General features: G+C 37.7%; 1 protein-coding gene across 1 annotated transcript in view; it reads left to right on the plus strand.

Moving 5' to 3' along the window:
• Nucleotides 1-15,883, plus strand: part of slc22a15 (solute carrier family 22 member 15) — a 55,539-nt gene that overhangs the window by 15,223 nt on the left and 24,433 nt on the right. Inside the window, exons 4-7 of the mRNA XM_020917017.2 lie at nt 66-230; nt 3,286-3,415; nt 5,697-5,757; nt 8,468-8,625. Coding sequence (XP_020772676.2) covers nt 66-230; nt 3,286-3,415; nt 5,697-5,757; nt 8,468-8,625 — 514 coding nt within the window. The remainder of the gene's footprint in view (nt 1-65; nt 231-3,285; nt 3,416-5,696; nt 5,758-8,467; nt 8,626-15,883) is intronic.

Genomic DNA, 15,883 nt, shown 5'->3' on the forward strand with positions numbered 1-15,883 from the left:
ACCATGTTAAAACTGTTGTAAGAATAAGTTTATAATGGATGTGCATGTGTCCCTCTCTGTTGCAGGCCTGTTTTTTGAGGTGCTCTTTGGTTATGTCACAGTTTTTGCCCCGAGTTATGAAGTCTTCGCAGCCTCTCGTCTCCTGGTCGGGTTCATGAACGGCGGCATCGGCCTCGTGTGCTTCGTCCTCACACAGGAGTACGTGGGAAAGTCCTACTGGGCCATGACAGGTACGATCATCACACGTAACAGAGGGGTTGTCTATCTATGAATACTGTCCTGATCTCATGATGAGTGATGGGGAGGAGGTTCTGTTCATATTCTGCAGCTGATGTCATCAACATTCTCTGGGTGTGTACTGTAGGGATGGAACAATATCCACATTTTTCAGTATTTTCACGATATGCATTTCTCAATATGATATTTATTGAAATATGTTGTAGAGGCTAACAAAATTGTGAATAAATTACTTTTTCCTTTACATGCCTTGATAAGACTTTGGTTCTGTCATAAGCCAAAGAGTTAAGATTTAAAAGTGCTTAAATTATTTCACTGTGTAAATTAGACAGAAACACAGCAAAGGATCATGGTCTATGTAGTTCTCTCTATTTCTTTTTGCTGTTGCTGCACCATAACAATGAATTTAAGCAAAGAGACTTTAATTCGGTATATTGTGACGGCCCATAATATTATTGTGAGACTTTTGACGATATGATATCACAATATTTCTGTTCACTCCATTCAGTGTAGTGAAGACTGCGGTGAGCTCTACATTGGAGAAACAAAACAGTCACTTCACAAGAGGGTTAACCAACACAGACGAGAGAGCAACACTGGACCTCAGTCCGTTGTACATCTCCACTTAAAAGTCACAGGCCACTCCTTTGAGGACAGTGAGGTACAGATCTTAGCCACAGAAAAGAATTGGTTTGAGAGGGGAGTTAAAGAGGCGACTTTTATTTAGAAAGAGAATCCTTCCTTGAACAGAAATGGAGAGCTCAGACATCATCTGTCTCCCATTTATAACTCTATCCTCAAAACTAAATCAAAACAAACAAAGAGAAAAATAGGGGTAGCCAGGTCAGATCCAGAGGTGTGAAAACACCCATTATGGCCCTGAATGGTTATGCAAATATGACTCCACACTCAGTACAAGTTCAATAGCCTAGCTAACTAACAGAAAAAAAGTAAGTGTATTACTTTCAATGTAATTTCAGTGTAGTTAGCGCCTCCCTACAGGCAGATATAAGGCAGAGTCCACCATCGTCTGACCAGAACTGAAGAAGCAGCTTGGAAGAGCTCTAAAACATATTTGACCAACATAAACTTTTGTCCAGCTGACAAATTGAATTTCTCCTTTTGCCATGGATTCTACCTGGATGACTGAGGGATTCTACATCCACAAATTAAAGAGGTCAATCTAACAGAGCGTCTAGACTTAATCTAAGATTTATTTTAACACAATCTGGTCAGAAAAATCTAACTTAGTTAAAACCCCATCAGGTGAGCTGATTTGTGCTGTTGAACAAGTCTCTCAAATGTAAAATTACAGTCACAAGCTAGCTAGCATTAGTCAACATATTTTCACTGAGTCACTGCCACTTTTTTTGTAGAAATTCAAACTCCTGCACAGGACCATGAACGCTCGTATGGATCACAGTAACAGAGTACCAGAACCCTGTCAGAACTGAAGAAGCTTCCCCACATCTTCACTCTTAAACCTTTGTCCATTTGAGCGAATTACATTTTCTTTTGCTATGGAACCTACCTAAACCACAAGACATTTACACAGACATGTTTTGTTTAATGCTGCTTTGTGCTGAGACTCATACCATCTTCTTTCCCCACCCACTCCTCCTATAGTCAGCTTTGGAATGTTTTTAGTGAATGAGCCATTACAGAAAAAAAAGACAGATGGCTTGTGTAACAGGTTCAGGAATTGTGATAAACTCCTGAAATATGTTTCCTTTGCCTATGATGTTCCACTGTATGGCATTAAAGTCCATAGAGAAAGGTAGATCAAGTCACCAGGCCAAGTTACATGTCAGACCTGTGGAGAGCTCACAGTAAGAATCCATGTAAATATAAGATAAGTTTAAATGCCATACTGCGAAACATTCCAGGAAAAGCAAGAAAAAAGTTACAGAGTACAGCTTTTAAGGTGCACTGTGCAACTTTTCTGGACATACTTGTCTCCATGGAGATGTTATTGCTTTGCCCAGAATGTTCCATGGTATAATACAATAATTTCTTCTGTGAATAGGGGCGACTCTACAGATCTGAACTGTAATGTAGCGTAGAGCTGTAGTAAAATGCTTGTCTCCTTGGTTATAGATGGGTTTAATCTATACTGTGGAACATTACAAAGCAGTAATATTTCCATGGAGACAAGCAGGTGGCAGACCCTCCACTGGAAATGTTACCCAGTTCACCTTTTAAGGATTGTTGTTTTTTGTACTGTACACGTTTGTCCGGCCATATTCTACAATTGTCCAGCTAAAGCTATTAATAGTACTTACTTGAAGTGTTCAGACAATACGAGGAAATTCCAAACTCATATCATTCTATGGTGGTGAACGACATCACAAGGTGGAAAAGAGCATTTTGAGCTTCAGAGATGTAGACAGACTAATAAAGGATTACTCAAATATGTGTAAATGAAACATAACACAACTCCAGGTATGTTTTTGATGAGGTAACAACATTCTAACATGACTTAACATATCATGACCTCAAAAGAGTCAATTTAGTGTAATATAGGACCTTTTAATGTTGTTTTTCTTTGTTTATGTTCTACATTTTGTACACAGAAGACATCACATTTATGACGCAAGATATATGGAATTATGTAGCAAAGAAAAAAGTTAAATAACACAACAAAATATTTATCAGATTTTAGATTTGAACGTTTACGGTATCCACCCTTAGCTGTGTTGACAGTTCTCCAAACCCTCGGCTTTCTCTCAGTGAGCTTCATGACGACATCTCCTGAAATGGTTTTCACTTGGCAGCTGTGTCATGTCAGAGTTCATTATTGGAATGCCAAGAGTGCAAAGCAAAGGGTGGCTGGGTTTACTCAAAATCTTAAACAACTTTTGATTTAATTTGAGTTTATTTGTTGTTTGCTTCATTCTTTTTGCGTCATCTATAGTTTTGATGCCTTCACTGAGAATCTACAGTGTAAATAATGATAGAAATACAGAAAAAAAACATAATATATGACATAAAAGTTACTCCACACTTCTAGTTTGATCTCATTACTTATCTTTGTATTGTTTTGTGCAGGGACTTTGGCCAGTATGACATTTGCGGTGGGCATCTCTCTGTTTGGGGCCCTGGGGTACCTGATTCGCCCGTGGAGGAGTTTGGCGATGGCTGCGAACTCCCTGGGCGTGCTGTTCTTCCTCCTCTCTGTGTGAGTGTAGGTCAAGGTCAAAATCCAATTCCACTTTTTTTTTCTAGAGCACATTTAACAAACAAAGCAGTTTCCAAAAGTCATAAAACAAAGACAACAAAAGTAATAAAAGATGAACCATAAAAATCTTAAAATAGCAATAAAGTAAAGTAAAAAGTAAATAAAGTAATAAGTAAAGTAAATAAATAAAAGACAGAGAACACAGATACAGAGAAGGGCAAGGTTTATTTATATAGCACATTTAAAAACAGACAGTACTGCCCCAAAGTGTTTAACAAAACAGATAAAACACAATTTAAGAATAAAACATGGACAAAACTAATAGAAAATCAGCTTGAGTTAAAGTGAGTGTACTGACCTCATGAGACCTGGGTGGGGTCCACTCAGGCAGCATAAACAGAGAGAAAGTAAATTAACCCATTGTTTGGATACTAGAGTGGTGTAACAGAAGTCATAGTGAAAGGAGCCGTGTGTCGCTGCTAGTGACTAGATTTCTCATTTTTCTTCTCAGTGTAACAGGAAATGCACATGAAATATAAATAAATGGAGGATTATAAAATGTTAAGAATTATGTTGTTGGCTAGTAAAAAAGCAATTACCAGGAGATGGCGAAGTGATCTGAGGCCTAAAATGGAAGTATTTGTAATATGGAAAAACTCACTGCCTCACTTAGATTGGAAGGTCATAAATTTAAGAAAATTTGGAAAGGATGGTTACATTATATTAAACAACATAGATCTGTTGTGTAGAACCTGTATGAGTGTCTGGATAACAAAGACTGAACTTACACCCCGGTTTACAGTGTTTTATTTTATTTTTTGAATTACTTGTTCTTATGTAAATTACATTACAGTTTGTGTAAGTAGGAATGAGAAATGTGGAAATGCTTAACTATGGACATTGGACATTTAGACTTGACATGGACAATTTATAAATTACTTTGTTTGTCCTAATTATCATGTAAATCCACATTGTGAAAAGACAATAAAATACAAATGAAAAAAAAAAGAAATATAAATAAATGATAACGTTAAATGTCCTATATTACTCAAAATTGACTCTTGTGAGCTTTAAGCCATGTTAAAATGCTGAAATAACTTCCTCAAAAACATATCTGGAGATGGTTTTGTTTCATTGACACATGTTTGAGTAATCCTTTATTTTTAGTCTGTCTACATTTCCAAAATGAGGTAGTTTTCAAAATAACAGCCAACTTTTACCTTTAGTACAGTGAAGATTGACTATTCCAGGGCTGAAATCATCCAAATGATTCAAGCAAAGGTGTATGGAGTTTAAAAACACAGTGAAGCACTTCTTGTACTACCACATGACATCACAATGTGGATCAGATTGTTTTTAAATTGAGAGAACAGCCTAAATCTGCAGAGTTTGTGTGTTAAACATGTGTGAATGAAACAAAACACAACTCCAGGTTTATTTGTGATGAAGAAACATTATAATATAGATGAGGAAATAGTGTAATATGGGTCCTTCAGAAACCTCAAAAATGTGAAAAACAGAATTAGTTATTTTTAAACAGTTTGCAGTGGTCCAGAGTTCTTCCTCACTTACCTTTATGTATTCAGAGCATCCTAATTATTCACCATGATGAGTATAAACACTTTTGACAATTTTCAGAGGTAAAGCCAACAACAACTTGCATGATAACTTGCCCACTTTGTAATCAGATGCAGATAGCGAGCGGATTTATGGACTTATTTTGACCCGAAGAGCTGCTTAAACAATATAACTGAACAGAGCAACTCTCAGACACGTGGTAATGTCTTTGCATCTTCCTGTAAAAGCTGCAGTTTACAGTTAGATGCAGTGACATAAGGGAGTTTCCCCAATCTGCTTACACCCTTTCTACTGAATAATTGCCAAGAAGAAACTTTTAACACGCCCATATTACGCTATTATCTAATCTATGTTATGATTATTACAAATATACCTGCACTGCACTGTATTTTTAAACTCCATACGCCTTCACTAGAATCATTTGGGTGGTTTCAACTCTGGAATTTCCAATCTCTACTGAAATGAAATGCAAAAAAAAAACTGTTAACTTGAAAACTAGGTGGAGCAAAGCATTTTTTAGCTATGGAGATGTAGACAGAGTAATAATGCAGGATTACTCAAGCATTTTCTGAGACAAAATGCAACTCCAGGGATGTATTTTAAACAATGGATGTCAAAACAAAAAACATACATTGTTCAGAATTTTCATATGAAGTTTTAATTAAATGATCTTGTTGTGATATTCTTTCTGTTTCCTGACCAGTACGCTGCCCGAGTCTCCCCGTTGGCTCTATTCCCAAGGCCGAGCAGAAGAAGCAGAGGAGGTAATGTTTAACAGCTGCTTAGATTAAGACATAGTTGGACACAGGTGCATTTTTCTGGTTTAGGCTCCGTCAAAGGCTTTTCTCCATGGAGATGTTATTGCTTTGCCTGGAATGTTTCACAGTACGGCATTAAACCTTTCTATCTTCAGGGAGAGCAAACCAGAATGAGTTACAAGTCAGATCTGTGGAGAGCTGACCCCATTCACAGTCAGAATGTCTGTTTTTTAATGTATTTTTGAGCTATAAAACCACCTGTAATTGAAGAAATGTAAAGTAGAGCTGTTTAATGTCATACTGTGGATCATTCCAGGCAGAGCAATGACATATCCATATAAAAAAGTTACATAATGCACTTTTAAGTTAAAAATTTGGACACACTTTTTCATTTTTTCTTTATTTCCATGATTATTTACATTGTAGATTCTCACTCAAGGCATCAAAGTTGCAAATGACACATGTGGAATGCAGCAAACCAAAAATGTGTTCTAAATAACTCAAAACTTTAGATAAAATATGTAACGCTATTTTCTGATCTATGTTCTAATGTTGTTTCCTCATCACAGACAGACCTGGAGTTGTGTTTTGTTTTATTCACAGGTTTAACACACACTTTGCAAATTCAGGCTGAGCTCTTCTCTTAAACTGAAAACAGGAAATGGAGGAAGTGTCTTTTCAAACTCCATACAGCTTCAACTAGAAACATTTGGATGGTTTCAGCTCTGCCAATCTCTACTGAACTAAAGGTAAAAGGAGCTGTTAACTTGAAAACTACTGCATCATGACATCACAAGGTGGAACAGACCATTATGAGCTTTGGAGATGCAGACAGACTAATAATAAAGGGTTACTCAGACATGTGTGAATGAAACAAAACACAACTCCAGGTTTGTTTTTGAGGAGGTAACAACCTTATAACTTATTATTAACTTAAAAGCCCACTTTTTGCACTTTTGGCATTTCTTGACCCTGACGTGGCACAGATGTGAAATGAGAACCATTTCAAAACACTTCATCTAGAGTCTTACTGAGAGAAGGCAAAGGGTTTGCAGCACTGTCAACAAAGCTTTGAAGATTTGAATCTAACATATAAACTAGTTGTTTGAGGGTTTTTTTGTACTACATAATTCCATATATCTAGCTTCATATATTTGATGTGTTCTACATGTATCTAAACTGTATAAAGTAGTAAACAGAAAGAAAAGAAAATGAATGAAAGGGTTTGTCCAACCCTTTGACTGCTGGTGCACATTGATCTTGGCTTGGTTTTCTAACACGCTCTCATGGTGTAAAACTGGTATTGACACTAGATACTCACACTACTGAAAATAATGACAGGAGAAACTTCATGATTAATATAAGATTAAAGGTCCTGTATTATATAAAAATTGACTCTTCTGAGCTTGAAGTGAATGAAACAAAACACAACTCCAGATCAGTTTGTGATTTGAAACTACATTATGACATACAGAAAAAAAAGCATAATATGGGCCATTTAGTAAAAATCGGTTTACCGTATTAATAAAGAAATATATTATTTTGTGTTTAAAAAATCTAACTTTTGTAATGAGATAGATATGGAAATCAAGTTGAAATCAAGTTGTAATTTTGCTATCATAAAAATCTGCACCACTAAAACAGCCTGATCCGGCTTTATAGAGGTAAATCTGGTTTTCAGTCCAGGAAGAGAGCTGTATTTCATATTACTGTGTCCAAAGTTCAAATTCATTGTTGTTTTGCTTTCATATCAGTTGGCATAGATGTGTGAGCATGGGGCACCAGTTTGCAGTACTTAAAGGGACCAGTGCTTTGTCTACTCTAGAATGTTCCACAGTATAGGTTTACCGTATTTTCCAGGCTATAAGGCGCACGTCATTAAATGGTCTGTTTTTGAACTTTTTTCATTGCTCTGTCTGGAATGTTCCACAGTATGACAATAAACAGCTCTACCTTACATTTATTCAATTACACTTGGTTTTATAGCTCAAAAGTACCTAGAAAAACAGGCATTCTGATTGTGAGCGGGGTCACCTCTCCACAGATCTGACCTGTAACTTGATCTGTTTAGTCTCCATGAAGATAGAAAGATTTAATACCGCACCATGAAAAGCCAAAGCAATAACATGTCCATGGAGAAAAACTTTTGATGGACCCTCCACCAGAAAAGTTACACAATGCAACTTTAATTAGACTTCGAGAGACTTTATTGATTCACAAGGGAAATGACTTGGAGTAGCAGTAGCTCACACATCACAATAACGAATAGAAAGACTTAACACACCGGAAGAATAAAAAAGTATACAGATGAAATAATAACTGTAAAACATAATACAGAACAATTCAAAGAAAGAAAGAATATGGGTTAAAATTACATTCAGTATGTATTGTATGTAATTTATTTTGCTTTATATAAATATTTGTAATGTTTTGTGATCAATGTAGGCCTACATAAGCAACCACACAACTTTTGAAATGATGTGAAAACCCGGAGTGGGTGTATATAAATTTTCTTCTTCCCACTCCTTTTCGAGAAATGTGCTTTTCTTTGATTTACAATATACATGTGGTTTGTGTATGATTATTGTTTCTCACTCGGCACAAACTCAAAATAAAAACAGATCAGTCAATCAATCAAACAGACCTACTGATCTCTCCACTATTTTGAATCTGAAAGCAGTCTGTCAGATTTACTCTTTGGTTCTTGTGGCTGCAGGTGTTGCGCTTAATGGCGGTGAGGAACGGTAACCATGTCAAAAACCTGGTGCTGCGGCGGGTGGGAGCGGGCCCCAGTGGAGTCCCCTCTGTGGGGGTACGGCAGCTGATCCTCCACCCCGTGCTCCGCCTCCGGACCCTAGTGCTCATGTATATCTGGTGAGTACCACAATGTAACTGACAGGACAGATACATCATTATATTTAAAAGTGCGTCATGTAACTTTTCTGGTAGAGGGTCCTTCACCTGCTTGTTTCTATGCATATGTCATTTAATGTCATACTGTGAAACATTCCAGGCAAAACAATAACATTTTCCATGGAGAACAGTATTTCTCCACAAGAAAAGTTACGCAATGCACCTTTAAAGACCATATATTATGCTATTTTCTGATCTGTGTTAAATGTTTTTCCATTTCTACTGAACTTAAGGTAAAATGTATCTCTTAAATTGAAAACTACCACCACATGACATTACAAAGTGGAACAGAGCATTTTGAGCTTTGAGGATGCAGACAGACTAATAATCCAGGCTTACTCAAACATGTGTGAATGAAACAAAACACAACTCCAGGTATGTTTTTGTATTTGTATTGATTTATTAAAGGGACAATTCATATTAAAAGACAAGATAATGAAGAGACAAACATGGACTTGTAAATATGCAGGATTATAGCCAAAGCTCATTTCCATCCCTAGTCCCCTACTGGACCAAGACCAACTGCATGAGTCACACAAGTCATAAAACATGACAAAAGCCAACAACACCCACTCCCACATGCATCTCTCACTCATACACTTTGAAACACACTCGTACGATGTGAGTATTAAAATATACAGCTCAGACTTAGATTCTCAATACTTCCACATGCACATCATTAACATCTTTTTACAGATCTATATTCAAATCTGATTGCAGTTCCCGGCTCATGTGCAAAACGTGCTGATTAAGTTCAGTTGTGTGGATAGATGTGATTGCCCAATAGCCATGATTTAAGTTGATCAGAGAAGGAGCTGAGTGTAGCAGCTTACGTACAGTCACTGGGATGGTTTTCCAGGTTTGAGAGGTGTAGAAAGAGAATACAGCCTGTCCAAAAACACTTTTCCTTGATGGTTTTATACAATCACCTCTGGAGCTGCTTTTGTTGATCTGTTCAGATTTTTTTTAACACATTCTTGTAGTTGAACAGGGGCCAGACCATGTAAATTTTTGTAATTTTTGTCTGCAAGTTTAATCATGTTCTCCCAGCCTAAAACCTTGTGTCTCTTCAAAATAATGCAGTGATGGTGGGTCTTTGCTTTTTTTTTTTGTCTAAAGTTTTAAGAGTTTGTTTATGTACTGTTTGAATAGATTTCAGAGTGGTCTTACATGCTGAGGCCCAGCTTGTCATGCAGAGTGTCAAATGAAAAACAATCATTATATTAAAATAAAGTGTTAAATGGTCTCAGATTGTGTTTGAAATTAGACAAAGACGTAACGGCATTATAACATGGCTGGTCTGTTTTGTGTAATATCGGCCCTGGACCTTGTGTAACAAATCAACGTTTTTTTGTATATATAGTGTTTTAATTGCACCGTCAACTACTCCTTGTCCCTGTATGTCAATTCTAGTCCAAACAAGTTAAATTAGCATCTTGTACCTGTTTGTACCTGTTTGATAATTCACCCTGTTCCTTTTACCTCCAGACCCCGCCCTTTCTGCGGTTCATCTTAAATTAGCAGCTTAGTTTGAAATGTGGTTGTGGTCGGAGTTTAGGTCTTGACAAATTTGTTCTATTTACTTTCTGTTTAGACACAGACAGCAGATATGACACACACACATACAGAGGTAATTCTCAAACTGTTACCCAGCAGCCATCATGTCAACACAATTCCTTTATACACTATTTTCTAATCTGTTATAATGTTTCCTCATAACAAACAGACCTAGAGTTGTGTTTTATTGTTTCATTCGCACGTTTAACACACAAACCCTGCAGATTTAGACCGAGCTTTTCTCTCAAACGGAAAACACTCTGTTCCTTCTTGTGATGTCATGTGCTCATACAGGAAGTGCTCCACTGTGTTTTTTAGACTCCACACACCTTCACTGGAATGACATTTTGAGTTTTGCAGATGTAAACAGACAGATGCCAGTATTATACACACTGTACACTGTTGCTAATGGGAAAATGCTAACACAAGATCCCATGAGACTAGTTTCCAGGTTAGGTGACGGTGAGTTACATCTCTAGAGAGGCTACAGTTCCCAAAAGCGGTACAACAATGAAAGAACAAACAATCAATTAAAGCAGACCTGTTATACAAAAGCAACTTTACAGAACTTCGGCCATGTTATAACCGTTACTTTTTCTCATTTCCCCTCTTGAATTTGTGTTTAGAGCGATCCATGCATGTTTGAGTCATCTTTAATCTATTGTATCTTTAGACTGCAGATATGCTTTACAAGTATATGAAAGCCAGTAGTTTGTGAAACCACTGCAACACCCACAGTCATACTTCACACACTGGCCCCATGGGAAATCTGCATTCTTGAAAAATAACAAGGCAAACAACAAACGGAAGGACAAAAGGAAGTGTGCTAAACTGAAGTCATCTATGATTCAGGTTTTCTTTCAAGATAAATAAAGTGTTACCTCTCTCTCTATCTCTCTCTCTGTCTCTATCTCCATATCTCTCTTTGTCTGTATCTCTCTGTGTCTGTCTGTCTCTCTATCTGTCTGTCCGTCTGTCTCTCTCTCTGTCTGTCTGTCTGTCTGTCTATTTCTGTCTCTTTCTGTCAGTTTGTCTTTCTCTGATTGTCTGTCTCTCTATCTCTGTTTGTCTATCTCTGTTTATCTTTCTATCTCTGTTTGTCTGTCTCTGTTTATCTCTCTATCTCTGTTTGTCTGTCTCTCTATCTCTTTCTCTCTATCTTTGTTTGTCTCTCTATCTGTCTGTCTCTCTCTCTCTGTGTCTCTCTCTCTGTCTGTCACTCTCTGTCTATCTGTCTCTCTCTGTCTCTCTCTCTGTCTGCCAGTCTGTCTCTATTTCTGTCTGTCTCTCTCTCTGTCTGTCGCTGTCTCTCTGTCTATCTGTCTCTCTCTCTGTCTGCCAGTCTGTCTCTATTTCTGTCTGTTGCTCTCTCTCTGTTTCTATTTCTCTCTGTCTCTCTCTTTGTCTGCCTGTCTGTCTCTCTCTCTGTCTCTATTTCTGTCTCTCTCTCTGTCTGCCTGTGATCAGTCCGAGTGCTCAAGGTCCTGCTCAGGAGTTTGATTTTCAACAGAACAGAGGAGTGACTAACTGAAACTGTTGGTTAATGCATAGCTGGCTTGTGATTGTAATTTTTACATGTGAGAGACTTGTTTAACCTCACAAAACAGTGTGACTAAATGTGTATAAATTCAGCTTGTTGTCATAAACATGTGTGAATGAAACACAAACCGAGGTCTGTTTGTGATGAGGAAACTACAGTCCCTGACAAAAGTCTTGTCGCTTATCCATTTTGTAGAAACAGAAGCTTATAACCTGACTTTAAATTAATCGATTGGTTTTAGAAATGTCTCATATGAAGCTAAAACCCTCCCAAATTATGCTCAATATACTAAAATAAATTTGCTTCACTGAAGAAAGATTGATCATTCAATGAACACAGAAAGGTCAGATTTTGGCAAGACAAAAGTCTTGTCGCCTTGTCATATGATGCTCCCAATCCTAGATTACAGCCTCACCTGTGATTAGTTACTGATTAATCAATTAGTGGGTGTGTATAAAAAGAAGCCCAGCACACCAGACCTTCACATCAACTGCAACTTGACCTCTGACAACATGCCTAAGATCCACCCTGAGACCAAAGTGTTAATTATCAAGAGGCTGAAGACCAGATCCACTGCTGAGGTGGTTGACACCTTCAATGTGTCTCAGCGTCAAGTACAAAGAATAAGAAAAAGATCTGAAATGACTAGAGATGTTTTGACAAGCCCAGGTCCGGCAGACCCCGCAAGACAACTGCTCGGGAGGACCGTTTGTTGATTCGAAAATCCAAGGCCCCTTTTCCACTGCAGCAGAGCTTCACCAGGCCTGGTCACCTCAAGTCCCTGTGTCAACCACAACAGTTTGTAGAATTCTGTCTCGAAATGGCCTCCATGATCGAATCAGTGCACAGAAACCAGCACTAAACAAAAGGCAATTAAAAAAAACGTGTGGCATTTGCCAAGGCCCACAGCCTGCTAAAAGGATGGACACTGGAAAAGTGGCAGAAGGTGGATTTCTCAGATGAATCCTCAGTTGATTTACATCACAGATGCCGCAAATATTGCAGGAGACCTACTGGAGCCACATGGATCCAAGATTCACCCAGAAAACAGTTAAGTTTGGTGGCGGAAAAATCATGGTCTGGGGTTACATCCAGTATGGGGAGTGTGCGAGACATTTGCAGGGTGGAAGACAATATCAATAGCCTAAAATATCAAGAAGTATTAGCTCCTCTTACATTCCCAACCATAAAAGGGGTAAAATTTTGCAGCAGGATGGTGCTCCATCACATACTTCTATCTCTACATCAAAGTTTCTCAAGGCGAAGAAGATCAAGGTGCTCCAGGACTGGCCAGCCCAGTCACCAGACATGAACATCACTGAGCATGTCTGGGGTAGAATGAAAGAGGAAGCATGGAAGGCAAAACCAAAGAATCTTGATGAACTCTGGGAGGCATGTAAGACGCTTTCTTTGCTATTCCTAATGACTTCATCAACAAATTGTATGAATCATTGTTGAACCGCATGGATGCGTCCTTCAAGCTCATGGAAGTCATACAAGATATTAAATCTGGATCTCACACCACCACTACTTCATTCACTGATGTTATGCAACATATTTTTGTATTTGAAGTAAATTATTTGTTCAGTTTTCTGTAGGCGACAAGACTTTTGTCTTGCCAAAATCTGACCTTTCTGTGTTCATTAAATGATCAATCTTTCTTCAGTGAAGCAAATTTATTTTAGTATATTGAGCATAATTTGGGAGGGTTTTAGCTTTCATATGAGACATTTCTAAAACCAATCGATTAATTTAAAGTCAGGTTATAAGCTTTTGTTTCTACAAAATGGATAAGCGACAAGACTTTTGTCAGGGACTGTACATTCTAACATAGATGAGGAAATGGTGTGATATAGGTCATTCAAGGTTTTGTTTTCCTTTAAAATAAAGCTGTATTACACTGAGATGAGGAAGTGTAGCTGCAGTGTGTGTGAGTACTCCTGGGTGTGTGGCTGCTTTTCTTAATCAGATCAATGAGAGTTTGAGCAGAGGAGTATTTTAAGCTGATCCCTTCTCCGCTCCGGAAGGTTCCACTAAAAGGCTTAAGCTTGGTCAGCAGCCTCCACACCAGAGCCTGACTTGATGGTTTTCAGGTTGTAAAATGTGATGAAGTTATACTTCTTAATGATTCCTTCAATCAAAGCAAGTCATCCAGGTCCTGAAGCAACAAAGCAAAGCAAAACATGACACTACCACCACGTTTCACTTGGCATGATGTTCTTTTTATCAAATGCTCTGTTCATTTTACACCAGATGTAACGGGATGCACTCCTTCCAAAAAAATTCAACTTTTGTTTCATCAGTTCACAGAATATTCTCCCAAAAGCTTTGGGGATCATCGAGATGTTTTTTTTGGCAAGTGAGACGAGTCTTTATCTTCTCTTTTGTCAGCAGTGGCTTTTGTCTTGGAACTTTGCCAGTCATGACATTTTTGCCTAGTCTCTTTCTTTGAGCCATGAACACTGGCCTTTACTGAGACAAGTGAGGCCTGCAGTTGTTTAGATGTTGATGACCTCTTGGATCAGTCATTGCTTTGCTCTTGGGGTAATTTTTGTAGGCTGGAGATTCCTGGGAAGGTTCACCACTGTACCATGCTTTCTCCATTTGTAGAAAATAGCTCTCACCACAGTTCGCTCGAGTCCTAAAGATTTAGAAATGGCTTTTTTTTCTTTTATCTGCTCCTGAATTTCTTTGGATCATGGCATGATGTCTTGGATTCAATATGGGCTGCTTCACCTTGTCAGACAGGTTCTATTTAAGTGATCTCTTGATTTGCATGAAGTCTGGGTGTGGCTATGAAATTGCACTCAGAAAAAAATAAAAAAACACCAGGATCATGCAGAGCGGGTTAATACAAACATTTTAAGACCAAAATGAGGAGCCTGAGAGATGGGCGATGCTTTTTCAGTATAAAATGAATTGGAGTCTATAGAGCCAGAGCGCACTCATGCTCATTTATATATACAGTCTATAAGTTCACATGCATCCTGCTTGGAGTCCAGTTTCATCCTGATGTCAGAGGTTCAAAATAATGCAGAAATGGACTGTAAAATAAACCACAAAAATGCAAAAATATCCCTTTATACAGTTATTAGAAAGACTGCACGGTTTCAAATTTCTTACCATTATAATTTTAGCTCTTTTTGCAGCCATTACATTTTTATTTTTGTTTAAGTATGTGCTTTGATTTAAATAAAGTGGCTATACCTGTTTTTCCCCATGTATTTAAGCAGATATATTGTTTAAGCAGCTCTTCATCAAAATAAGTCCACTGTGTTCAGACTACTAACATGCTTGTTATTGCTTTGGTCTCTTAAAGTTGTGATAAGCACTTACAAACTCATTGAGGTGAATAATTAGGATGTTCTGAATGCATAAAGTAAGTGAGGAATAACTTTGGGCAACTGTTTAAGTCTGTTTTTCAGACAGTAAAAATCAGGTAGTGTCTTTAATATATTTTTAATACGCATAAAACAAAACAATAATTGCAGTATTTTCATTTTTATATAGCTCTCTCTTTGTAGACTGGTTGTAATGTAGTCCTGGTTTAGTTCTGATCTTGTTCACATGGTTTAGTTTGTGTTTTAGTTCAATATGTGTGTGTGTGTGTGTGTGTGTGCATATTATAAGAGTAAATGTGATCGCAGAAAAAAATCCGTTGAACTGTGACTAACTCTTTCTATAACTATGCTATTTATAGGTCAAGTTTTGTTTCGTTTGGCCCACATGCGGTTTGAGACAGTTCAGTCCAAATGAGTACCCTTGCATTTTGCGCTTAAACATCAGGAAGGCAGGAAGTCACAAGATGTTATTCAAATTCACGATTCTGAAGAAAACCAAAGGAGTTGTGTTTTGTTTCATTGTCACGTCTGAGTAACCCTTTATTATTAGTTTGTCTATACCCCCAAAGCTTAAAATGCTCTGTTCCACCTTATGACCAATAGTTCAGTAGAGACTGGCAATTCTAGACCCTAGTAAAGGTTTAAAGGAAGGAAGAAGAGTTTAAGAACACAGTGGAGCACTTCCTGTATTACCCCATGACATAACAAGGTGGAACAGAGTGTTTTCTGTTTGAAAGAAGGACACCTAAATATGCAGGATTTGTGTGTTAAACATGTGTGA

This window comes from Boleophthalmus pectinirostris, unplaced genomic scaffold, assembly GCF_026225935.1.
Source record: "Boleophthalmus pectinirostris isolate CB_2022bp ecotype Guang Dong unplaced genomic scaffold, ASM2622593v1 HiC_scaffold_5, whole genome shotgun sequence".
NCBI lineage: Eukaryota > Metazoa > Chordata > Actinopteri > Gobiiformes > Gobiidae > Boleophthalmus > Boleophthalmus pectinirostris.